Source organism: Macaca nemestrina, chromosome 7 (genome assembly GCF_043159975.1).
Source record: "Macaca nemestrina isolate mMacNem1 chromosome 7, mMacNem.hap1, whole genome shotgun sequence".
Classification (NCBI taxonomy): Eukaryota; Metazoa; Chordata; class Mammalia; order Primates; family Cercopithecidae; genus Macaca; species Macaca nemestrina.
In genome coordinates, this window is record NC_092131.1 from 136,072,362 (window position 1) to 136,099,134 (window position 26,773).

At 49.2% G+C, this 26,773-nt stretch overlaps 1 protein-coding gene across 5 annotated transcripts in view; it reads left to right on the top strand.

Moving 5' to 3' along the window:
- LOC105488312 (multiple EGF like domains 11) overlaps positions 1–26,773 on the top strand; it is a 388,835-nt gene that overhangs the window by 349,278 nt on the left and 12,784 nt on the right. For 2 of the 5 annotated variants that reach the window (XM_071101176.1, XM_071101177.1), the window contains exons 12-25: positions 44–207; positions 1,406–1,508; positions 6,918–7,064; positions 7,423–7,557; positions 11,793–11,921; positions 12,931–13,059; positions 13,609–13,737; positions 14,325–14,453; positions 15,947–16,183; positions 17,721–17,839; positions 19,542–19,589; positions 19,996–20,062; positions 20,670–20,771; positions 23,663–23,719. In XM_071101176.1, the coding sequence (XP_070957277.1) occupies positions 44–207; positions 1,406–1,508; positions 6,918–7,064; positions 7,423–7,557; positions 11,793–11,921; positions 12,931–13,059; positions 13,609–13,737; positions 14,325–14,453; positions 15,947–16,183; positions 17,721–17,839; positions 19,542–19,589; positions 19,996–20,062; positions 20,670–20,771; positions 23,663–23,719 (1,695 nt within the window). Of the gene's footprint in view, positions 1–43; positions 208–1,405; positions 1,509–6,917; positions 7,065–7,422; positions 7,558–11,792; positions 11,922–12,930; positions 13,060–13,608; positions 13,738–14,324; positions 14,454–15,946; positions 16,184–17,720; positions 17,840–19,541; positions 19,590–19,995; positions 20,063–20,669; positions 20,772–23,662; positions 23,720–23,925; positions 24,529–26,773 lie in introns of those variants that run through there. The other 3 variants (XM_071101178.1, XM_071101179.1, XM_071101180.1) reach the window with 3 other exon arrangements.

Below are 26,773 nucleotides of genomic sequence, written 5' to 3' on the forward strand. Positions count from 1 at the left end.
ACACTGGACCCGGAGAAGTGACAGTCCCTTTCCCTCCCCTCAGGGTGGCAGGGCCTGGACTGCACCCTGCCGTGTCCCAGTGGGACATGGGGCCTGAACTGCAACGAGAGCTGCACCTGTGCCAATGGGGCAGCCTGCAGCCCCATAGATGGCTCCTGTTCCTGCACCCCTGGCTGGCTGGGAGACACCTGTGAGCTGCCTTGCCCGGTGAGTGCCAGGGTGGGGAGGGACAGGTTGGGCTTAGCATTCTCTCACGCCCTTTCCCTGGTGTTAGTTTGTCCACAAGAGTGCACAGAGAAAAGCACTAAGCTAGGTGATGGGACACTTAGATTTAGGTTACAGTCCTAGTCCTAACTTCTCTGTGGCTATTTTACTACTTTGGCCCTCATCCCTCTCATCTATAAAATGGCAAATACTTGGCAGATGTGGTGACATGGCATCACTTTTCCCGTGTTGCTCTTGGTAAACACTATTGACTGGCACTCGAGCTCAAATGCAGCTTCAGATTCCTTCACAACCCAGTGCTATAAGACAACCCTTACTAATCCACGAGACTTGCCATTCCTTGGTAGATAATGTCTGAGCTTCCTTCTGGTTCCAACAGTCTGTACTTTTATGATCAGAGTGTGTGGCGACTAAAGCAAGCACTGTTCAACAATAACCACCCAGACTTAATCACTGGATCTTATAGGTCTGAGATACAAATAAGTTAAACCCATTGATATATTGTTGGATAAGTGAGCAATGCACTCCTTAATGAGTAATTTGGAGTCCTGCAATCCTGAGTTCAAATCTTGGCTTTGTCACATCCTTTGTAACCTTGAGCATGTTACTTCACCTCTCTAACCTTGTTTCTCATCTTTAAAGTGGGAATATAATGGAATCATATCATGGAATTGCTGTGAGGATTAAGAAAAATGAGGTATATGAGGCTTTTGATACCTAATGAGCATATAAGAATTGGTGACTACCTTCTTCCCCAGCAACAAAGAATAAATCATAGTCATTCCTCACATGTGATCAATGTGTTACAATTTGCAAAGTGCACTTTCATTTACAATTTTAGTTAATGATCATTACAGGCCTTTGAGCTTGACCACCGAAAAGTACAGCAGGAGTATCACCCTCCCTCCCAACCTCATACTCCTGTTAATGCAGCCAAATAATTCTTCAGAGTGTCTTCATGGCTGTGTTGATTCCCACTTACAAAACGTGTCCCCATTGTGCCCCAGCCCGCCCCAGTCTCCCTACATCCCTGTGGGGTTCTGGCTCAGTTTTGTCATCCAGATCCAGTAGATCTCACTGGACCCTCCGAAAGTAAAAATTAAAGAAAAGATCCATAGAAGTAACACAAACCTCTGGAAGTTTGGGTCTGATCATTTTTCTCTCCCTGTCTTCTCCACAGGATGGCACATTTGGGCTGAACTGCAGTGAACACTGTGACTGCAGCCATGCTGATGGATGTGACCCTGTCACAGGCCACTGCTGCTGCCTGGCCGGATGGACAGGTAACCTTCCCTTGCTGTGCCACCACCCAGGTACTGTGAAACTGGGTTCTTGGTATTCTACTTCTCTTGACCGTTCTTTCTTCTTCAATACCTTTCTTCTTGATCCCTGAATATGCATCTTTCCCTTTATCTGCTCTGGGTTCCAGTTCTCCATTCCATTTAATTCAAGTATTTATTGAATACCTATTAGGTATAAGCTCTGTCCAAGGCACTGGAGTCACTCCAGTAGGTCAAAAGCTGACATATGGTGGGTCTAAGTGCTCAATCTAGAGAATATGATGGAGAAGGGGACAAGGGTCTTTCTCCTTAGTCCAGTCTCAGAATTCTGCTCCTTATATCTATCCTGTCAGCCTGCCTCCTAATACAAGGTGAATCCATCTACTTCTCTCCATCCCACTGCCACCACACGGTCTGCTGGGCACCATCCCGCATCTGGCACTGCCTTGGACTCCGATCTTGCCCGGCTGCATTCATTCTGCACCTGGTGGCCAGAGTCAACTTTTCAAACCCAGACCTGCCATTTCAGTCTCTGTTCAGAATGCCTCAATGGCTTCCCACGACTCTCATATAAAACTTTAAATCCTTACCATGGCCCAGGGCCCATGGGATCTGGCTCTGCCTGACTCCTCCACCTCGCTCTGCTCACTCTGTGGCTCACTACATTCCAGCCACCAGGGCCACAGTCTGCTTCTTCAGGGAGCCAACCACCTTCCTGACTCCAGGCCGTTGTACATGCCATTCCCTCTGCCTGGATCATTTCCTTCCCTTTTTCACCTGATAACTCCTACCAGATTTCAATGTAAAGCTTTCTTCCTCTAGGAAGGCACTGCCCCGCTATGATACCCACCCCCCACCTGACCAAGACAAAAGCATCCCCTTTATTAATTCTTCTACCCTACATTTTTCCTATTGTGGTACTTAAATCAGAGTTCAATGATAATTGTGGTAACTGTTTATCATCTGCCTCCCTAATGTGGCCATCAGCTCTATGGAGGCATATGCCTTATTCACCATTGTATCCACTGCCTGCCACAGAGATATGGATAACATGGTTGTTAAGAACCCAGCTCTAGAGCCAGACTGCTGGGGTTTATGACCTTGGGCAAGTCGTCTAACCTCTCAGGGCCTGAACTCTCCATCCCTAAAATACAGATAATTATCCTTGCAACTACAGGGTTGTTTTGAAGCTTAAATGAGTTACTACCTATAAAGTGCTAATAGTGCCTGGCACATAGTAAGTGCTCAGTAAAAGTAGGCCATGAACACAGGAAGTGCTTAATAAGCATTTCAGGAGTGAACTTACTAGCCAGTCCCAAGGTGATGAGCAGCAAAGAGAAAAAAATAATAGTCATTTCTGGCAGTGTAGGTTATCAGATTAATAATTAACACCAGGTTGCTGCACAGCCTGTGTTCATAACCAGAAAGTTTCTAAGCAGCCAAGAGCCAGGGACATTGCTTCCTCTGCAGTATCTCTGGCCTGGCTTCCCCTGCCCTGCTGGCTCCTGCCCCTCAGTAAAGAATAAGGCTCCACCCTGGTCACTGGCACCCTAGAATCTCAGCAGAAGCCAAGTGGAAATCAACTTTAATTTTTCATTGCCTTAATTTTGAGTGAGCCGATTAAGATTTTAATGACATCTAGTGCTTAAAAATTCTGTCTTTGGTGAACAATCTTTCAGCAAGGCCTCTGCTGTTCTAAACCTAATTTCCCCAAATGTGGTCCTGAAGTCTTTTCAAAGAAGCAATTGATGTCCTGAGGTTTGTCATGTAGAAGGGGGCCAATGAGAGACAGAGATGGGCCTCCCACTGAGCCCTCCCCACTCACCTCTGCCTCAAGAAAAATCTGTGCCTAATCTCCCAGTCCCTGGCACATTGCTCATTCCTTGGCTCGGCACAGGTTTGGGGCTGCCCGGAGATGTGCTCATGTCTTCCCTTTACCCTCATAAGCCATAGGCTTACTGATAACTGGCATTTTGTCTTATTCATCTTGCCCTGCACATAATATGTGCTTATTAAATGTTTATTGAAATAAACTGGAAGAAGTTGGCCTATAACCATTCATGATTTTTCCCCTTAAAGTGGGGGAGACTTTATCTCCTCCAACCTTCTCATGCCACAGATAAGGAAAAGGAGTTGTCTGGGGTCTCAGGACATTGGGGCCAATAGGATGAGAGACTCAGGATTGTATCTTAAGGGGGAACCATTTATTCAATCAACTAGCATTTATTGACTCAAGCAATTACCAAACTCAGCAGTAAATGGTAAAAAGCAAAAGTTTCTGAGTACCTACTGTGTGCCAAACACTGTGCTGGGCACCAAAGATGCAAAAATGACCAAGATGGCATCCTGTCCATGAGGAGCACCTAGGTAAGCAAAGTCAGAAGTGTCAGTAAGCCATGGTCCCTGTCTTCACATTGCTGGCAGGGGAAACAGGACTCATGTGTATGAAGCTTTCAAGTAACAGGTACAGACAAAGCTGTATGCTGCTGGTTATCAAAGAGATGCTTGTCTCCCTGGGCAGACATCCAAGAAAGCTTCCTGGGGAAGGAATGGACCCTGAAGGATATGGGATGCTGAGTGGCTACTGGCTTCATTGCAGAGATCATCATGTATGGATCCCTAGCCTAGGTTTACCCACCAATATAGATGTGGGGGTGGGGAAGATTCCTGAAAAATAAAGTAAGGGGATTCCCTAGAGTAAGAAAGGAAAGGACCTCTGAGGGAGACTATCCCTATCCAACTGTGGGGAAAACTGGGGCCCAGGAAGGTAACTGAAGCTGCTTCTTCAGAAACTATAGCTGGGAGCCTCCCACAAGGCCAAGGCCAGCCCCTTTGATCGTATCAGTAAGTCGCTTCTGGAACTGGGCACTCCGTATGGGGAAATCCTTGACCCTTCTTTCCACTTAGATCCCATGTCTTAAGCTCCAAGAAGGTCTTGGGACATATAGAACCACCACAAACAGGAGCCCCACTCCCACGGAAACAGGCCCAGAATATAATAACTGCCAAGTCCTAGAACCCAGTGGGACTTTGCAGACACTTTCAGTCTGAGAATAAACATGGTACACTCATGGTTCTCAATCTCCATAAACGAGGACCGCTTGTGACATGAAAACACTAAGGATTCCACAATGAGAGTAGCTATACTTTTAATGGCCATTGGCTAGGATAAACACAATAGCAACCAGCTGCCATGAATTCAGTGGTGCTTTCACATCTGTGTTTTATGAACACAGTAATACCTATAGTTTCAGGAAAGAGCAGTGTCTATGTGTGACACATGTGCCTTGGTCAGCTGGCAGAGTGCTTGGTGTGCAGTGGAATTGGAGGCCCTGTAGGCAGCAAAGCTCCACCTCAGTGCAAGGAACAGCTGTCCCTAGGCCTGTGGTCTGAATCCTGGGTTTCCAACAACCACAGGCAAAAGAAGTCCTAGGCTGGTGCAGTGGCTCATGACTGTAATCCCAGCACTTTGGGAGGCTGGGGTGGGCAGATCACTTGAGATCAGGAGTTTAAGACCAGCCTGGCCAACATGGAGGAACCCCGTCTCTAGTAAAAATACAAAAGCTAGCCAGCTGTGGTGGCTCACACCTATAATCCCAGCTACTCGGGAGGCTGAGGCAGGAGAATTGCTTGAACTTGGGATGCAGAGATTGCTGTGAGCTGAGATCATGCCACTGCACTCCCACCTGGGTGACTGCACTCCCACCTGGGTGACTGTACTCCCACCTGGGTGATAGAGTGAGACCCCGTCTCAAAAAAAAAAAAAAAAAAGCCTTATGGCAGATCACAGCTTTGTTATGCCCAGGAAAAGGAGAAACTTGAAGATGGATCCAAAACTTTGAACAGTTTTATGGTTTCCACTTTCCCAAACTCCCTTTAGTCAATCTATGATGCCTGTCCAGGGTTCACCTCTTGGGCACCTGAAACACCACTGGGAGAGACCCCTGTCAATGGGTAAAATATGGCTGCCAGATCCCATTCCCTGGGGAGGAAACCACTTGCCCCCCCGCCCACCCCCCACCTACCCACCTGCAGCCATCTCCCAGAGAGTGGCATCTGAAGCCTCTACCCTACTGCCAAACTGAGACACTCCAGGGAGGGAGCGCAGATGCTGGGCTAGACTGAGGAACAGGAGGATGAGTAAAGCCTGTTGCATGCCCCTCCCTCTCCCCTCTCCAGTGGTTCCACCCTCCCTCCCCTCTCCTCGACAGCCCAGGTGGGCTTGTACAATTCCAGTCTGCCTCCAAATTGGTCCCACTGCTCTCGTGCTGCTGCTAGGGCTGGCTCTGTTCACTGGGCACAAGTGTCTTTCTCCTTTCTTTCTTTCTCTTTCCCACAATCGCTGTCCTTATAACAAGTTAGACATGATTTTTCAACTAATTCTGCCCCTCTCTGAGCCTCCGATACTCACCTTCTGAAGCCAAGCCAATCTCCTGGGCTCATATGTTCCATTTCTCTAATGCATGTCAGAATGGAAGCCTTTCTGCCTGGGAAGAAAACCTACCCCAGAGTTGGGGCATCCAGCCTCAGGCCTTTTAAAATTCCTTCTTCGCCTTCAGGCTGTAGGGAACCTAACACACATTTCCTCTACCTGAGCCCAAAAAAACTATTATAGACTTTGTTCCTTTTTCTTATTGAGAAATTCCATCCATTCCCCCATAGGCCACTGTCAAACTGAGGTTCACTAAATCAAATTGTTGGGTTACAACTGGCATTTTAAAAACAAATAGAATACATCATAGTACAGAGAAAACATCAGAGTCCATCATACATAGTGACAGTAAATGTAATTTTTGCAAAGCACTGGTTTCTATTGTATGTGTGCATGAATGATACACATACTGCGCTGAGGAGTCTGGTCAGAAGAATCTGCAGAGACCCCACTTACTCTCTGAGCCCCTCCCTGGGTGGGCTGGCAGGGACCCAGCAGCACCAGTAGCTCCTGGGCTAATGTGCGTGGGCATATGGCTCACTCCCAGCTGGCACTTACTTGCCCATAGTTGGTTTCTCCTGGTCCTGTTCTTCAATGCCATACAGAAGAGGCCCTTGTGATCTGGTCCCTTCTCACTCCCACAATCTCATCTCTTGCCGTACCCCATTTTGCACTTTGTGGTTCAACCACACTCACTATTTGCAATTTCTTTCAAGACATGATTCTTTCTCCTGCCTCCTGCTCTTTGTACATACAATTTCATTTGCTTGGTCAATTCCTCCTTGACTTTTAAACTCTGGACATCACTTCTTCCTGAAAATCCTCCATGACCAGCCAAGCCTCAGCTGAGTTTCTCTTCTACATTCCTGAATGCACTATGCTGCCTCCACTTCTTCATACGGCACTGTCCCCCTTCCCTCCATTTTTCCCTCTGCCCTCACCTCTCTTACCACTGACCTGAGTCTGCCTCTGGCCCACAGGCATCCGCTGTGACAGCACGTGTCCATCTGGCCGCTGGGGCCCCAACTGCTCTGTCTCCTGCAGCTGTGAGAATGGAGGCTCCTGCTCCCCAGAGGATGGGAGCTGCGAGTGTGCCCCTGGCTTCCGAGGACCCTTATGCCAGAGAAGTAAGGCTGATCCCCTGACCCCGAAAAATTCAGAGGGCTCATCCTCCCTAGCCCTCCCAACTAGAACTAGCCCTGGCCTGACAGAGGCTGGGCTCTTAAATCAGCCCCCATCTCTTCCTTCCCTCTAGTCTCCTCTCTCTCTGCACTGGCTGCTCTGTCCCCAGGTTTGGGGCCCAGCCCAGCTACTCAGTGGAAACAGGGCTACACCACAGCTCTTCTCTGCAGAAAGGGATGCACCCTCCAAGATGCGGGAAGGATGCAGGTCTCCCTATGTTTTTGAGAAGTGTGGAACAGGAAGGGTAGCTAGGCTGGCTGGGGTCTATTGGGCTGCTGACCACCATCTTCCCTTTACCCTCAGTCTGTGCCCCTGGGTTCTACGGCCACAGCTGCGCCCAGCCATGCCCCCTCTGTGTGCACAGCAGCGGGCCCTGCCACCATGTCAGCGGCATCTGTGAGTGCCTCCCAGGATTCTCTGGAGCTCTCTGCAACCAAGGTACTGTCTCCAGTAGGATGGTACAGGGCAGGGAGGTGAGAGGTTCTGGAAGGAAAGTGGCAGGGAAGGAAGGGCTTAGGGATTTTCATCATACTCTGTAAAGGTAGCTCCTTCCCTCTTCAGGACTTGGGCTGCCTTTATGAGAACTGCCCCACATGGCATGAGACAAAGGCCCTAACGCAGTTAACAGGCTCAGAGGTGAAATGCTTTATCTGTGATTTCGTAGCTAGCAAGTGGCAGAAACAAATTCTGATTCCAATATGCATGCTAAAGGGATGAAAAGTGACATAAGCATAGAGGAGATCTACATCAGAAGTGGCACCATGTGGTCTGTGCCGAGTGCCAAAGGTAAAGGGCAGAGAATGCTGTGGGAGTGCAGAGGAGTTGGCTCTGGCTTGGGCTGGAGATGGCAACTTCCAAGCCCTTCTCCCTGTCATATTCAGGCCACCATCCCTAATCCCTCCCCACATGCTTTCCTGATTTGACCTCAGAATCCTTCACAATACCAACTCCAAGAACTGCTACCACTCAGCAGGAGTTGAAAAGCAATATAAAGCTTATTTGCATTGGTGTTCTGCCCTGCCAGTTCTGTGTGGGGGAAAAACCCTGATCTGTAACATCTGCAGATTTTAAAAATATAAATATTCCTACCATGGCTGATTTCAAGGTACCAATGATTTAACATCATTCACAAAATTCCCAAATATTGAACAACCAGTGAGAAGGTGGGAGCTGCCTCCACACATCATTGCCTATTGCCATCCCTGGCTTTCTTAGGACGAGACAGTATAGATTTGGGGGAAGGCTCCATGGACCATGCAGGACTTCAGCTGGGCCTTAGCTTGAAAGGTGGAAAAGGAAGAAAAGCATTCTGTGTAGAGGAAGCAGCTTAGGCAAAGCATAGAGACATGGGCATGCTACAGGGAACAGCTGATGGATATGGTAGCTGGGGGTGGGCAATGGGGGTTAGAAGGTAGGCTGAGGCCTTCAGAACAGGTTTGAACACAAGGTTACAGAACTTGCACTCTGTTAAACTTAGGACTAAAAGCAACTTCAAGGTCATCTATGCAAGAAATCTCATCTGGACTCTGCTTAAATACTTCTGTTGACTGAGCGCTCACTACCTCCCAGGGGAACCCATTCTTTTGATGAATAATCACTACTGAGCTGGGCTATTTTTGCAAGTGTGTGGGCTGTTAATATGTTTGAGTAGAAAGTTTACTACATGATGCTTTGAGGTCCTGAGAAGTTTGAGCCCCAGGGAAACATATGTGACAGTTTCATTTACTTGCAGCCCTCCTAGGATGGTTTAATCATAACCTGACATGTCGAAGTTTACTTATTAAACATAGGAGACTCGGCCATCAATACAGATAGTCTAGGTCTAAATTAGGACCCATGCAGCCCGAGGAGTAACTCTCAGATGCTGCGTTGTCTGATTTATCGCCCACTGGCCTAATGAGTATTTCCCACATATAGATCTAATAGAGTTTGCTATTAATGGCAACTGCCCTGATTAAGTCTCAAACCTTGTAAAAAATTGAACTGACACTTTCTAATGACTGGCTTTCCAGCGAGTTACAAATTATAGACACTGCTTATGCAGAATCATTAAACATAGATTAAATCTAACCAGATGTTTTCTTTTCACCAGCCCCCCTTCTGTCCACTGCCCCTCTCTTTGCCTTACTCTTGATTCAGCTAAGAAGTCAACCAATTAATGGATTAGATTGATCGTATTAGCAGTTCTGTGGGTAAATTTCTTGGCCTCATATATGTGAGAAAGACTTCAAAGATAAGACTGTCTTGTTAGAGAAGCTCAGAGTTCGTTTTGCAGGTAGGGTAGGGGGAGCAGCACTGACACCCTACTCCCCACAGAGGGCCAGGACTTGGGGTTGGGTTCCCCAAATCAAGTACCTCCCAGAGGTAGGAAAGAGGCTGGGCAGCCTGCTTTTCAAAAAGCTGGAGCTTGAGCTGCAAACAGGTGAGATGCATGTCACCCTCTTGGCAACAGAACTTCCTGGAAGGGAACTAAGGTTTCTGCCAGGGGAAGCACAGGGCCCCAAATCAGCCAGCCTGCCACAGCTACTAACCATGGCCCTAGGACAGTTGGTGAGGGCTCCCGTTCCCACCTCAAAGATGAGGAAACACAGACTAGGACAGGTGTTGTGGTTTGCTCAAAGGCACTTAGCCAGCAAGCGGTACAACTTCCTAGTTGTGTGACCTTGGGCAAGTTACTTAACCTGCCTCAGTTTCTCATCTATAAAGCAGAGTTAATGATAGGGCATAATAATGAGACTACATAATAAGAGTATTCCAAGATTAAGTGAACTAAATACAGGCATACCTTGTTTTATTGTGCTTCACAGAAACTGCATCTTCTTGTTTTTTTACAAATTAAAGGTTTGGCTGGGTGCAGTGGTTCACATCTGTAATCCCAGCACTTTGGGAGGCCAAGGTGGGTGGACTCCTTGAGGTCAGGAGTTCGAGACCAGCCTGGCCAACATGGTGAAACCGTGTCTCTACTAAAAATACAAAAATTAGCCGGACGTGGTGGCGCGTGCCCATAATCCCAGCTCCTGGGGAGGCTGAGGCAGGAGAATCGCTTGAACCTGGGAGGAAGAGGTTGCAGTGAGCCAAGATTGCACCACTGCACTCCAGCCTGGGCAACGTAGTGAGACTCTGTCTTGAAACAAAAAACCAAAGGTTTGTGGCAACCCTGCCTTAAGCAAGCCTGTCGGTGCCATGTTTCCAACACTATGTGTACACTTTGTGTCTGTGTCAGCATTTTTTTTGCAATAAAGTGTTTTTTAATCAAGGCATGTACATTGTTTAGACATAAAGCTATTGCACACTTAATAGAGTACAGTACAATGTAAACATAACTTTTGTATGCTCTGGGAAACCAAAACATTTGTGACTTGCTTTATTGCAATATTCACTTGCAGTGATCTAGAACCAAACCCACATCTCTGAGGTATGCCTGTATTTGTGAAGCACATTGAACAGTGTCTGGTGCATTTAAGTGTCATGTATATGTTTGTTGAATACATAAAGAAAACTTGGACCTAAATTCAAGGCTTTGGACTGGACAGTCTGGTCCACCGTACTGCCTTTATTATTTGTCTCAACTACCACATCATGTCCAGGAGAGGCACTGAGTAGATGCAGATCCTAGCCACTAGTGGCCCACAGTCTGGCTGGGGAAGAACTACCAATATGAGGCAGTGTGGTGTAAAGCAGAGGGTTTCAGCCCAAGATGTGAGAGACCTGGGCCCTGGGGAAGTCATGTATCTTCAAGAATCAACACATTCCCATCATCCTCTGTGCTGCTCTCCAGGATCAACTTTATTTTGTGGCAATGGGAACCCACTGAGGCTCTCTGAGCAGGACATAGGAGTGCCATGAAGAAAGCTGTGCTTTAGAGAGCTCCAGCTGTAGGAAGCAGGTGGGGCATGAATTGCAAGGGGAAATAAAAGGTTAAGTGCTCAACGAATACTCAAGCCTAGTCCTAAAAGAGCTTTGCAGCCTGACTGAGGAAACCAGCTCTTCCTCCAGGGACAAAGGAGTGACTCCTCCAGGAAAGTCTGCGACCAAAATCCTCCAAGTGACTCAAATTGGAAATACCAGTGGTGGAGAGGGCCTTCTGAACTCAGGAGGGCTTTTCTGAGGAGGATGCTGAGCTGAGAGGCTTGAGCAACAGGTCAGAGGAAAGAGGCGGGCAGGGACAGACACTCAGGGCTGGTCCTTTAACAGTCAAACCGCAGGCAGGCCTGCCACACAGCATTTATCCCTCTCTGTCCAGCTGTACACATTCTCTACCCTTGTGGTTGTGGAATCTGTGATGTTGGTGAAAGTAGTAATGGAAGCAGAAGGCTGTGGAACAGCACAGGGAGCACTGGACTGTGAGTCCAGAAGTATAGTGCTCAGCCTCCCACTTCTCATCTGTGAGGCCTAAGTCAGGTGATTCTACCTCCATGGGCCTCAGGCTGTTCTTAAAGGCAATCATAATACAGCCTTCTGAAGAATGCAGCTGTAGGCATGAGAGGGGCAACTCATTTATGTGCAAATGGAGAAGGGTGACGAGGGTACCAAGGTGGGCACGGTTTCCATCCAGATCCATGACCCCTGGGTGATCGTGGCTGTGGCTTGGGAACTTCTAGGGATGAGGCTGTGGGTGGAGGTCAGAGGAACACAGGTGGGAGGATGGGTGCCAGGCTGCCCTGTGCCCACAGTGTGTGCTGGAGGACACTTTGGGCAGGACTGTGCCCAGCTTTGCTCCTGTGCCAACAATGGGACCTGCAGCCCTATCGATGGCTCCTGTCAGTGCTTTCCTGGATGGATTGGCAAGGACTGCTCACAGGGTAAGTTGCTACTACCTGGGAATGCCCTTACCTGGAGTCAGGCCCAAAAATTCTCCCTTTCTTGCCCAAAACCTCTCTGTCCTGGTGCCTCCACTTCGAGGGATGAAATCTTCTGCATGTAGGAACGAGCCCCATTTAGCTCTATAGCTAACATGATGGATTATTAGAATTGATCATTGGTATTAACTACTGGTATCAAAGGTATTGATATTGTTGATAGTACCATTAATGCTATGAATTCTGAGGCTCAATACTCCATTAGCACCTGGGCAAGGAGTAGCCCCTGAGTTTGGATGGGGAAGAGGAGGGGCAACGGCATGCTTGAGTTTGGGAGTAGGGAAGTGAGATGAGGCCAGGGCAGCCACTTCAGGAGAGTACGGTGCCCTCTGGGTGGCCCATGTGAATGATGTCCTAGAGGCTGTTCATGTAAAGCGCACCAATCTGATGTGAAGGGAACAGCCTCTCTCCAGAAGCCCCCAAACTAAGGACAGAGACCCTGTGGAGCTCCTTGTCTGATGGGTGAGACCTAGCCAGTACCCTCCGGGAGGTCCTAGTTAGATGGCTGAGGGAATTTCCATTCTGATGAGGAGACATAGGCTCCGCTGTCAGGAGCTCACCAACTGAGAGGAGAGAGCTCCTGCCCTAGGAAAGTCCCCATTCTCGTGGGGAAGCACACACAGTACATACATGGCAAACCACAGTGTTTACCCGCATGCTCCAAATCAGTCCCCTGAGAGGGGAGGCTCAGGGGCCCTCAGAGCCCTGCTGAGTCAGCATCAAACACTTGGAGAGTGGGTAGAGAATCTGGGCTTAATGGGAATCTTGGGTAACTAAGCCAAGAGGTAAGTGCAGGAATTCTGGGAACAATGTGTGAAGCCACTGAAAGCCAGGAAATGTCAGCCAGGTCCATCCTGGCATCTTGGCTCTGACGTGTACTCCCCCTTCTTCTCCCTCTCCATCTGCCCCTCTCTGCCTTCCCCTCACCCTCTGCATTTCACCCACATCCCAGCTTGCCCACCCGGGTTCTGGGGCCCTGCCTGCTTCCACACATGCAGCTGCCACAACGGGGCGAGCTGCAGCGCCGAGGACGGGGCCTGCCACTGCACCCCTGGCTGGACTGGACTCTTCTGCACACAGCGTAAGCCCCACCTCCTGGCCTCCCAGCCACTTAGAATCCCATGCTGCGGCCTACTGGCCAGTGTCGGCATTGTCCAGACCAGCAGGGAGGGAAGAAGGAAGGCGGCCCCAGGATTAGTACCTGACTCCTGCCCCCATGAGAACTGAGGAGCTCTGCAGGGGCAGCTCCAGACCTGACTGGATTCAGGGGACTGACAAGCCCAAAGTCCTGGAAGGTCGGGGCTGCAAGGTACCCCAGCAATCACCAAGACCAGACCCTCCTTGGACAGTGGGGCCCAGAGTGGGGAGGAGCAGCCTGTGGCCACACAGGAAGGAGACCCTAGCCTGGCCTGTGGTTCCACATCCCCTCTGTCTTGAAAAGGCAAAGATCATCTAGCCCCTGCCCCTTCAGCATGAAGATCCTGAGCAGGGAGACAGCTCTGGTGCAGGGCCTCACTAGTCTTCATCCCATGCTCAGCAAAAAAAGAGACAGAAGACAGGTCTGGTTCCCGCTGCACCCCTTATCCTCACCCAGCAGCAACTCTCATCACTGGAAATCCTGTTTCTCTAGGCTGCCCAGCAGCATTTTTTGGGAAGGACTGTGGGCGTGTATGCCAGTGTCAGAATGGCGCCAGCTGTGACCACATCAGTGGCAAGTGCACCTGCCGCACAGGCTTCACCGGGCAACACTGTGAGCAGAGTAAGCTGTCCTGACCCCTGATCCTGGGTGATGCTGCTGGGCTCCAGCCTCCTGCAGAGGATGCCTCCCGCTTCAAGGTCCACTCACTCAGGGCTCTGTACCCCTTGGTCCCTTGACTTTGGGGGCAACTTCCAAGGAAAACTGCTGAGGAATGTCATGCCTACATTATTGTTTGAAGAATTTCTCCCGTCAGTTGGGAGGAGATGGGGGGCATTTAGGGCAGGGCAGAGGTCATAGCAGGTAATGAGAGAATAGTGGGAGGCAGATCTTTTTTTATTATTCTTTAAAGTCCCTATGGCACTCAGATTAGGGCCTGGCAGGTGGAAGATACTGCTGAAATGTGTTGCATGAGGAGGAAGTAGGGGTGAGTGGGCCCTGCTCTCTCCTCCTCTGTCCCTGTGTCCCCCACTCAGTGCTATAAATGCTCTGTCCACCCCCAAGTATCTAGCCAAAGCACAACAGGAGCTAAGGGAATAGGCTTCACTCGGTGGGAGGCAGAACAGGCTTATTGCCGTAGCTGTCTACACATGGAATGGGAGGGGTGGAGAGTGAGTGGGTCCTCTACCCTAACTCTTTGTGCCACACAGGATGTGCTCCAGGAACCTTTGGCTATGGGTGTCAGCAGCTATGTGAGTGCATGAACAACTCCACCTGTGACCATGTCACCGGCACCTGTTACTGCAGCCCTGGCTTCAAAGGAATCAGGTGTGACCAAGGTAATACACAGGTGGCAGAGCCCCTGGGCTCTGTGGAAAGGGCCCTATGGAGGCTCTAGGGAGATTCCAACTGGAACAGCTGGATTTGATGACACCTCCCTTTATTCACATTTGTGAGGACAGCAGGAATAGGGTGGGCTGCAGAGGCTCCAAGAGCTGGAGAGGCATAAGGAGCAGGCAGTCTCTCAGTCACAGCCTCCCCAGGCTTGCCCTTGGCAAGTTTCCCCATGAGCCAAGCAAGGGTAGCCACAAGCTAGTACTATGGAAAGGTCACCAGACCAAGTTAGAATATCTGCCAAGTTCTAGTTCTGCCTTACCTGCTAGGTGTCCTTGGGTAGGTTATTTGATTTTGCTAGGCCTGTTACTCCATGTGCAAAGTGGGAAGAGTAGATTAATCGTCTTCCCCCATAACACAAGGTTACTCTGAAGGCTGAGGAGCCCAAAGGGGCTCAACCTGGGCTCTAGCCCTACAGTCGGACAACACCTCATAGGGCCTAAAGGGGATGGAGTCCCAAGGTCAGGCTGTGAGAATCAAGTTGAGACAGTATGAGTAAAGGACTCAGCATGGTGCCTGGCCCATAAGTGAACACTCCAATAAATGCTGGCTTTGTTATATAATGTGCTACAAACATGTTGGTTCTACATGGGGGATGAAAATGGACTCTCAATTATCCACATTACAGAAAAGGAGCCAAAAGACAGATTTCCGTTGCATTCTGAGGATAAATCACTGAGAACGATAATGCAGCACATTTACCTCCCTAGTGATGTTGGCCAGCTCAGTTCAGCCAGTAGCCAACAGTCAAGAAGTCCAGACACTGCGGGCCTGGCAGGACAGCCCCCTAGACTAAGCATCAGCATGGAAGGCAGGGGCAGCCCTCACATACATCACCAAGAGGGGTCCTGCGGGCAGTAAACCTGGAAATAATAGCACAGTACTTAGAGCTTTCCTTGCCAGTCTATCACTTGGTGCTCACAATGACTGGGGAGGGTGGGGCTATTGTCCCCGTGTTACAAACGAGCAAACCAGGGACTCTGAGCCACACAATTAGGAAGCAGGGAGAGGAGCTGTGTTCAATTTCTCCTGACTCCACCAATTACAGGTTATGTAATCTTGGGCACATTACCTAACCTTTGGTAAAATTGGTTTTTTCATCTGTGAAAGGAAAATACTAATCCCTTCATAGGGCTGCTGAAGAGTAAATAAATTAATATCTGTTAACTCATTTTTGGAACACAGTAAAATAAATATTTGTTATTGTTTCACATCCACAGTCACAACTGCTCCTTGTCATGACCCTGGGACTCCCACCCCTTTAGGGACGAAGGCACAGTGAGGGCTGGGGGTAGTCACGTAGAGACTGAGGAAATCAGGCCAAGGCCAGAACCAGGTCTCCTAACATTAGAGGGGTTACGGGCATCTGAGCCCGGGCCCAGGAGACCTGAAGTGCAAGCAGGCCAGCCCCAGGCTCAGGCCCTCCCTCTGCCCGCAGCTGCCCTCATGATGGAGGAGCTGAATCCCTACACCAAGATCAGCCCAGCACTGGGTGCAGAGCGGCACTCGGTGGGTGCTGTCACAGGCATCATGCTCCTGTTATTCCTCATTGTGGTGCTGCTGGGCCTATTTGCCTGGCATCGGCGGCGGCAGAAAGAGAAGGGCCGAGACCTGGCTCCCCGCGTCTCCTACACACCTGCCATGAGGATGACCAGCACCGACTACTCCCTCTCAGGTAAGGGCCATGCTCCTGTCCTTCCTCCTCTTCCCCTCCACACACACACCCCAGGAATGGTTGTACCTGTAGGGTTGACTGCTATGGCTGGATGTAGCTCAGTCTCCCCTAGAGTGACAGTGGGGATGGGGAGCAGGAGCCTACCTAGAAAAGGTATCTGGGGTTCCAAGAGGAAATTGTTTCCTGAGTCCCTAGCTCTGAGCAGCTATGGTTGGGAGCCTCCTCCCATTTTCCCAGAGCTTCCCTATCCTTCCCACCAGCTTTCGGCCTCAGGGTCACCCACACTAACCAGTCACTTTCCTAAGCTCTCCAGGAGACCGTCTCCCCAACCTGATGCCTGTACCACCTCAGGAGACTAGACCTTGGAGCCCAGTGCCCAAAGCTTGTCCATTTGTTTCCCTGGTGAAGGCCTCAGGACAACCCTCCTTCCCAGTTCCCAGTTAGAGAGGGCCCTATTAGTACAGTGGAAGGGGACACTACCTGACTTGGGGGAGGTCTGAAAGTTTGAACAATGTCCCTCTGGCAAGTGTGCCAGAGCCCAGTGCATCCACGAATGTGGTTAACAGCTCCAATAGGCATTTTAATTGGGAGTCTGAGTGGGGTCAAGGTGGGGCTGCTGGGCGATATCCTTCCTTTCCCCTGAACCCTGGACTGCTGCCTTGGAAATAAGAAAGGTTTTTTTGCTTCATATTTGGCTAAAAAGTAGAGGCCAAAATGCTCTGAAATTGCCCTATAGTCATGGACCATGCGAGGCTGGGCCCGTCTGGGTGGGCACAAGGTGACAGCTCTCTCCAGGTGGCTCCATGGCGCATGGCTCATGGCTCATCTGCAGCCTCCTGGACCTTGTGCTTAGAAAACCCAAATCACTTCAGCCCATTCCTGCTAAGTATTGCCTTCTGTATGTCCAGCTTCATGCTAGGCACTGCAGGGTAGACAGAGGCAGGCCAGTGCACACCATGCCTTCAAGGAGCTCCTGGTCTACATGCCACACTACAGCAAGCAGACATCCCCCACACGGGAGATTTGGAGATTTTCTTCTATGACTATACTGAGAAGGTTGGCTAGGGTTTCCTATGCCATTCCTCTGGTATTCCCTGGCCCTATGGAGAGGTTCTGGAATCCTTAGGAGGGAAGAACGGAGTCAAGAGGAGTGAGGTTCTCTTTATGATCTCATTACCAGGATGTGACCCTAGAAGGAAGCAGGAGTCCAGCCCTAAATAGGGACTCAGAAACATGTAAGGCTATCAAAGCCAACATGCCCCATCCAGGCTCCAGTTGATGGTGCCCCGCCCTGGCACTGGCGAGCCTATCCTGCATTCTGCCATGCTGCAGGGAGGACCAGCATAAGGGAAGCAGCAAATCAGGCTCTCCAGATTTCGGTAGGGGTAGTGGATGCCAGGAAGCTTGGGGGATGGGGTACTTGGCTGTTTGTCTTTGCAGGGCTCTCTCAAGGCTCCCAGCCCAAGCATTAGTACTGGGGGTATCTCATACCAGGGGCAGGGGTATGATGGTATGTGGCACCTTGTTCTCTTCCCAGATTTGTCTCAAAGTAGCAGCCATGCCCACTGCTTTTCCAATTCCAGCTACCACGCACTGGCATGTGGGGGGCCTGCCACCAGCCAGGCCAGCACTCTGGACAGGAACAGCCCCACCAAGGTACCGGGCCCCTGATTCCCCAGCCCCCACTCACTGCCCTCTCATTTAACCCTCACCTCTGCCCAGGAAGGAACTGCATCCCCCACATGGAGGGTCCATGTAGAACTGACCGCCAATACATTAAAAGCAACCCTGTGATCCATGGTACATGTAAACACTCTGTGAAGCATGTAATGGAGCCAGCATGTTATGTGGAGCCAAGTGCTGTGTAACCAACCCACAGCATCACTCACTATAACATATACCCCTGCATCCTGTAACCAACTGGTACCAAGTCATGTAATCACGTATTAGCTTTATCACCTATAATCATGTAGACACTTTTGCCACATGTCAGCATGTAATCAAAACACCAGACCACCTTGTAGGCCAGGCGTGGTGGCTCACGCCTGTATTCCCAGCTACTTGGGAGGCTGAGGCAGGAGGATTGCTTGAACCCAGGAAGTGGAGGCTGCTGTGAGCTGAGATCGTGCCATTGCACTCCAGCCTGACGACAGAGCAAGACTCCATCTCAAAAAAAAAAAAAAAAAAAAAAGAAAAAAAGAAAAAAACTAGACCACCTATCACAAATCACTGCAGTATGCTACCAACACAAGGTGTGCAACTGGCATATTATAGAGTAACTACTGTTATTCAGATAACTACCTAACAATGTGAACATAACCATGTCATCAGTACCCACTCATAACCATTTGTTGCAATCTCAATCAACACAAGGGATGTGGAACCCAAACTTCAGCCACAGCCAGTGTTCTGTGGACAGTGAGTTCTGTAGGTCTTCATGGCAGGTGTGCACCCTTCTGGACAGGACCTTCCCTGACAGCTTCCAGCATAACCCTGGCTGTTGGCAAGATGTCCTCTTATACTCACAGGCCCTTGGGCAAGGATGTCTCCGCACCTATGTGTAGATAATACATATGGGAGCTCCCTTAATGTGCCCAGACTCACACCAGGCAGAGCGGGAAACAAGAAGTGAGGATGAACAGTCCCCGAGGACAGGTCTGAGAGGCTCATGCTGCATACCTCTGGATACCCACCTGTGCCCATGCCCACAGACACAGAACAGTGGGGAGCAGGGCCATGGTGGGAGTGGGAATTTCAGGATTCCTAGCTTCCCATAATACCCATTCAGGGACAAAAGCATGGCTTTCACTGTCCAGGGCTATGCCCTAGAGATCTACGAGTCCTTTCTTCCCTGTCCCGTGGAGAATGACCATCGGCCTACAGACCTGGTCCAGCAACAGTAACACAGATATACAGCCTCAAGGGCAACCACTATCAAGCCAACACCCCAAGACCACTCTCAGCCTCCACCCTCTTTTGGTAAGGGGCTGGAATTACTGCAGAGTAGCCAACTTGGTGACCCTCTGGGTCACCTCAACCCAGGGGCCCAGAGTGGCTCTATGTGGTTAAGGACCCCTCAGTCTAACAGATAGGGCATCTGCAGCAGAGGCAGGCAGCTGTGATGACATGGAAAGGACATGGCACTGGGAGCTGAGACCTGAGTTCCAGACACAGCTTTGTCACTGACTCCTTGTGTGTTCACAAGCAAAGCACACAAGTCAGGACTCAGGTCGCCATCTGTAAAATGAGGATAACCATCCTTGCCTCATATGAAGGGCAGCTGTGAAAATGTAGAGAAAGGAAAGATGACAACATAAACCTCAAGATACTCTATTCTGAAGCTTTCCTTTGGTCACAGGAAAAGGAAAATCTCACATTCAGCCCTAATCAAGATCAGGTGGCAGAGGTAACAGTGACATTGCAGGCAGCCTCAAGACTTCCCTCTGTGCTGGAGATGGCCTCATGTTGCAGCTGGGACGTCACCAGAGGCCCCTCTCCTAAAGCTAAGCCCCACCCCCCAGCTAATCTGCTTCCTCTATCAGGGCCAGCTTGGCTCAAGCTACCCCAGGAGGCCTGGGAACCCTACAACTTCAGCCCAACACCGGGGGTGGGGTATGTTCTGTTCCCACTGGCATCAACCACACCATGGTGGCCTGTCATGGAACACCTAGCTCGCCCTTTCTTTCAATGGCCTAGGACCCAGGTGGGTCAGGATTATCACAGGGTGCGTGCACTGAAGCTACGCAAAGTGAAGATTGGGGAAGGGCACCTGGGGCACTATATATTAACTGGCTCTCCTACTCTCCAAACAGCTCAGTAACAAGTCCCTTGACAGAGACACAGCAGGCTGGACCCCCTACAGCTATGTGAACGTGTTAGGTCAGTAGTGGTTTGAGTCTGGTCCCCACCATCATGTCCCACCCTATTCTTCTTCCATATTGAGAGGGACCCAGCTTGAAGGGAAAGGGTTATGAGTCCTGAACATGGTTTCCCCCAGGGAGAAATTTCGGCTCTCACAAGCAGATGAAGCCCTAGAATCCCTTTCCATTACTATATTAGGGCTAAGTCCCTGCTATGACCCAGGGACCACAAGGGAGAAAACCAGGGCCAGGATGTAGGGAATCTAGATGGAAGCAAAAGACACTCACCATCTGGATAGGAACCTCTGCCTGACGACCCAGGCCCTACCAAGGCACTCCTTTCAAGGGCTTCTTTCCCCTGCCTCCTCCCTGGTGGAGGAGCACTAATTCCCGCAGAGGGAGGGAGGAAGGAACGGAGGGAGGGAGGGAGAGGGGAAACAAGGCAGACGACCTTGGCTCTAACAGAGCCCCTGGCCCCAGCCCCTCTGGATGCTATACACAGAGGCCCCCAAGTCCTCCCAGCCTGCCTCACCCTGACCCTGGCCCACTTGTGTACTTCCTACCCTCTTCCCTGCCATACCAGGGCCCTGGGAATAATGGCTCCTCCCTGTCATTCCTCTCACTAGACTCCCATTTCCAGATCAGTGCCCTGGAGGCCAGGTACCCGCCCGAGGACTTCTACATTGAACTTAGACACCTCAGCCACCCCGCTGAGCCACACTCACCAGGTCAGACCCCAGCCCTACCCTCCACCCCCTCATGCCAGACCAGACCCAGCACCTGCCCTAATCCCCATCCCTGCACCTTGACCTCCACCCCATGGTCCCAGAACTCTCCCTTTTAAGCCCTCTTCCCTCCTAACATGTCTACCAGCTCAATCCCCTATCTAAAGATGGAAACCTGTCTGGATCTTCCCCATCACCCATTCTGTTCCCACAGTGAATGGTGGATGTGGACAAACGGGCTACTTAGGGTGGAGAAGATACAACAAAACTGCCCTCCCTACAGGCCACAAAATACAACCCAACATCATTCAAAAATGACTTGGGGATGGTGACATCTTTGGGGTTCTTTGGGCCCTGCTGGAGTGGATAACAGGGAGTTAGCTCTCTGGCTAATAAAGTCCAATGTTTCCCAGAGACTCCAGAAACCCCAGTGGCCCAAGCCAAGCTTTCTCAGATCACAGGGCAGGGTTGTCAAACAGGGATCTGCAGAGGCTGGGGCAGGATGTATCAACCAACATCATCTGTACTCACGTACTGAGTACAGCCTGGGCTGAAACCTGGTGGCTTGGGAGAGACACACACAAGAGACTTGGAAAGTTAGCTCTGAGATGGGAACATGTGGGTAGGAGTTACATAAGGTATCATAGGAATAAGCACAATGAATGAACAGAGAATGTGGCCTCCCTACAAAGTGGCTCCTCTGGGGCACACTGGGGCAGGGCCTTGGCACACTGGACAACTCTAGGCCTGACCTCAGGCTCCTAGAACTCTAAGGAAACTGAGCTGCTCTACCAACCCCTGCAGGTCCCTGGGTCCAGTAACACGAGGAAGGGTGAAAGTTCTGAATTCATCTGCCCACTGAGCAGGCATGGGCTGCATGGACCCTGGGCCTATACTCAGGAGGCTATATTCTTAGCTGTGGGTCCCCTGGATAGTATCCAGGGCATTTAATAACCCCACTAACTATAATCTCTCCCACTCCCCCAACATATCCACACACACAGCCCCACCACCACCACCCTGTATCTCTTTCCACAAGGGAGCATCCTCTGAGCCAGGCCAGATTTCTCCTGCTTTACAGATCTCTCTCTTCAACTAGTGTAACCAGAGCACCATGCGCTGGCATTTGTCTTATACCCAGGCAGGCTGGTGTCCAATGCGAGAGAATACTTGGAGAGATGTGGGCTGTAACTGTAACTCAGTTTCTCACTTGCCGGTGTGGTTTTGGACAAGTCACTGCTACTCTTTGGGCCTGTTCCCTGTTCTGTAAAAAGGAAAAGTTAATGCCCTAGCCACCTTCCCTCAGGGAGGGCAAAGGAAGTCCTTTGTATAAAGTGCTGAACTAATGCCAGCATATAGGCAGTTGCAGTCATGATTCTGAAGGACACAGGTACCTATACACCTTTCAGAAAAAATTTGAGGCCGGGTGAGGTGGCTCACACCTGTAATCCCAGCACTTTGGGAGGCTGAGGTAGGCAGATCACGTGAGGTCAGAAGTTCAAGACCAGCCTGGCCAACATGGTGAAACCCCATCTGTTAAAAATACAAAAAAATTAGCTGGGAGTGGTGGCACATGCCTGTAGTCCCAGCTACTCGGGAGGCTGAGACAGGAGAATCGACTGAACCTGGAAGGTGGAGGTTGCAGTGAGCGGAGATTGCGCCACTGTACTCCAGCCTGGGTGACACAGCGAGACCCCGTCTCAAAAAAAAAAAAAAAAGAAAAGAAAAATAGCAAACTTGAAAGAAAAACTTAGGCCTGGTTCTGCTGTATCCCTCAGTAATGTGTGGAAGGTAGGCAGATGGGAGTAGACTCTTTCAAATTCAACATGGGAACTCTATGTAGAGGAGCTATAGGGAGGCATCTAAATAGCAACAGGATGGTCTTCAGTGTGAGAAACTGGGAAGAGTCATGGAATGTCAAACTGTGTTTTAGTAAGTACTTGCTGCAGGCCTCGCTTGGTACTGTGTCCTCGGTTCAAAGCTGGAAGAAAAAATTGCTCTTTGAGCCAGTCATTACTGTCCTAACCTAGAAATGCCAAACAATTTCTTTTCTGGGATCACCAGTAGCAAAGAACCCAAGCTTAGTCCCTGAAGCCTCTGGCTGAGGCTCAGGGCCATCATGCGTTGTTGGAGCTTAGGAAAAAACTGACAGCCAAAAGGTAGAAAGGAATCCTTGGGGCTGAAAACACTGGTAATACTTTCCAAAAACAACTCTACATTATGTGCAAATGGTCCACCCCAAAAAATGAGTAACTAAGAGAACTGGCTATGGGAGGGAATGTCTGCACATCCTACAAAGACGACTAATCAAGAACCTCAGCCACCTGTCTCCCTCTTTCTCTCTGGCTCCCCTCAGATAAGCCTTGGATCCAGGAGAGGACAGACAGGACCAGAGCTGAGAGGTGATAAATATTATCTTCAAACCCATGCCAAATTCCAACAGAACTGTGATTTGTAATGTCTTACAACTTTCCCTCAAGCTAAGAACTGGTTCTGCTTCATTCCTTATCCTATACCCTTGGAGCCTGGAGTTTCACCTGCAGGGAATGCAGGTGGCATCAGAACGGCCTTTTATTACTTTCTGAAAGACATTCCCCTAGGGTGAAGGTTAAAGGGAAGGAGTGCTGAATATGCCAGGGGTCGCTGTAGTTCACCTTAATGCTTATGAGCCTTTTAAGAATTCCTATAATCAAAACAATTTCAGGTGGATTAAACCCAGAATCATTTATCAAAATAATTTCAGGTAGATTAAACCCAGAATCATTTTCTAGCAATAAACAACTATTTTCTGGGTAGGGGAGAAAGTGGGGAAAAGCAAGAAAAAAGAACAAACACAAGCAGTCTAAGTAAACCTCACCCCCATATTTTCTTGCCTTACGTTATTTTTTTCACAGGTGCTTGTGGAATGGATAGACGTCAGAACACATACATTATGGACAAAGGCTTCAAAGGTAGAGTATCCAATCCCGATGTCTTATTACAGAGGGCTTAGCAAGATAAAGAGTGCAGATCTGAAATGGCCAGGAATTCCAATTGAGAGAAACTGCGTGTGTCTGCCCCCACAAAAGGTCAAAAGACCACAGGGCCTGGGGCTGCTGGGTAGCTGTGCCCAGGAGGAGCAATCATAATAATAATGGAATTCATCTTTCGATTTCAGTTGCACCTGCTTAGCAAATGCTTGTGGGTTTTTTATAGATGCCAACTAAATGTCTTCGGAAATGTAAAGCATCATTATCCAACCAATTAGTACGAGTTAAATTGATTATAAAATCTGAAATAAAGTTGATCTACCTGCCCCAGAGGCCTCCTGTCGTTGCACTAGCAAGGAATGCCACCCTGCACCTGCTGGCTTTCTGGGGGCACAAGGAATGAAAATGATATGCAGTGTTAATATTGTATGGCACTCCAACCTCAAGAGATCTCTGCCTCCAAGAGCAGAGAAGCCAAGACAAATCCCTAACACATGGGAACTGCAAGTTGGATCATCCCTCTAGGAAGTCTACAGGTGAAGCCAAAGATGAAAGGTCAGGTCCTGCCCTAGGTTTAAATGCCAGAATGTGTGAAATAGGGGGCTTTGGAACTCTGTTACTTGCCACTCTGTTGCTTATTAACTGTGACCTTAGACTGTGAGCTCTCCAAGGCTGTTTCCTCATCTGCAAAGTTGGGATAATTTTGCCTGTCCTATTGTCTAATGCCTGTCCCATTGTCTAACAAGGTTATCATGAGTAACCAATAAAATCACAGATGGGAAGTGTTTTTGCATACTGTAAAGGTGGTACTAATGTAATGGGGCTATTCTTTTGTCTCGGAGGTCTATTTAAAACAGCTTAAGGCCAGGCACAGTGGCTCACACCTGTGATCTCAGCACTTTGAGAGGTTGAGGTGGGCAGATCACTTGAGGTCAGAAGTTCAAGACCAGCCTGGCTAACATGGCAAAACCCTGTCTCTACTAAACATACAAAAATTAGTTGGGCATGGTAGCATACACCTGTAATCCCAGCTACTTGGGAGGCTGAGGCACAAGAATTGCTTGAACCCGGGAGGCAAAGGTTGCAGTGAACCAAGATCACGCCACTGCACTCCAGCCTAGGCGACAGAGCAAGACTCTGTCTCAAAAAAAAAAAAGAGCTTAAGCCAAACTGAGATACGACAGCAAAGGTCCCAATGCATATCCTAAATCTAACAGTGTACCAGAATCACCTGGAAAGCTTGTTAAAAATACAGATGTTCACGCCCCATCTCCTCAAAACTCTGATGCAGATCTAGAGTGGGGCCCTGGAATCTGCATGTATGAAGAGCACCCTCAGGGTATCCTTATGCAGCTTATTCCCCAAACACTGGTCTAGACTGACCCAGATGTCCCTGATTATTGTTCTAGTCTTTCGGACCTAGCTTTACATACACCAAGACACAACCATTCCCTAACCAAGAACAGCTAGTCATCTACAGTCCTTTTGGGGAAATGGTTATTAGATGTGGGGTGAGCTCAGGGTAGGGGGTGGTGGTGAGTACTGCGTTCTGAACAAGAGGCTGAGTCACTATCAGCCTTTGTTAGGATATGCACAGCCCAAGAGAACTGTCTGAGGACAAAAGGTCATCCCCAGTCTCCCAGCCAGCCAACAGACATTCCCTTGGAAGCATTATTTTGGCAATTTTCTGTGTGTTTTGACTTAAACCATCCAAATGAAGAACAGTAGGTAAGGCCGAAAACAAAGAACAGTTCTATTTCATGACTATGACCTGGCACCTCAGTTTCTTTCTCTAAAAGGTATGGGGATTGGGCAGAAAGATCTCTAAGGGCCTTTCTAGCTCAAGACCACGCATGAATCAAGCGTGAATAAACTCAGGCCCAGAAACTCCAATAACTGAACACACAACTTTCCTATGCACTGTGTTGTCCTGTACATTGTGATTAGGGTGGTTACTTTCAAATTCGCATATACAACAAAGCTCAAAGCTTAACATGTAAAAAAAAGACACATGTAAAACAAATATCAGGAAAGCAGTGTCTCTGCCTCAGCATACATTTCATTCCTATTTCGTAGAATCACATATCTGACCTCTGAGTGCAGGGGAGGGCTCAGCAGGCAGCCAGATTTTATTTTACCACTCTGGCTACAATCATCCTTTAAAGAGAAAAGAGAGCTATGTAAGCAAATGTACCAGCAGGTGTTGGGGACCAACACATCAGAATAAGAACTGAAAAAAAGGAAAATACAATGTCACAGTTCAGAACTTTACAGCAATACTTACCAAAACATGGAATAAATCCCACTAATTGGCTAACGCCCCCCAAATAAACATTTAATAAGCTAGTCTGTAGCACAAATGAAACTAGTTCCTGAAACTACTGGGGCAAACCAAATCAGAACTACTAAGAATTAAGAGTCTCAGTGTTCTCTGAACTCAGTGGGGGAAAAAGCCCTAGCCTAGGAGTTAAGGAAAGTGGGTTGTAGTCCTAGTTCTTGCTGTGTGGTGCTGACTAGGTCACAGCACTGTTTTCTGGGTCTTGGTTTCTTTCACTATAAAACAATGGGGTTGTACTAGCAGCATCTCTAAGGCCCTTTCAATCTCTGACATTCTAGAAGTCTTAGGTAGCCGGACACAGTGGCTCACGCCTGTAATCCCAGCACTTTGGGAGGCCGAGGTGGAAGGATCACGAGGTCAGGAGATCGAGACCATCCTGGTTAACATAGTGAAACCCCGTCTCTACTAAAAATACAAAAAATTAGCTGGGCGTGGTGGCGGGCGCCTGTAGTCTCAGCTACTCAGGAGGCTGAGGCAGGAGAGTGGCGTGAACCCAGGAGGCAGAGCTTGCAGTGAGCAGATTGAGCCACTGCACTCCAGCCTGGGCAACAGAGCGAGACTGAGACTCCGTCTCAAAAAATAAATAAATAAAATAAATAAAATAAAATAAAAGCCTTAGTCAATGCCTGCCCTTTCCCTTGTTACTTACTGAAGAACTCCACTCACTGTCATCCTGGAGGTTCAGTGAGACCACTTAC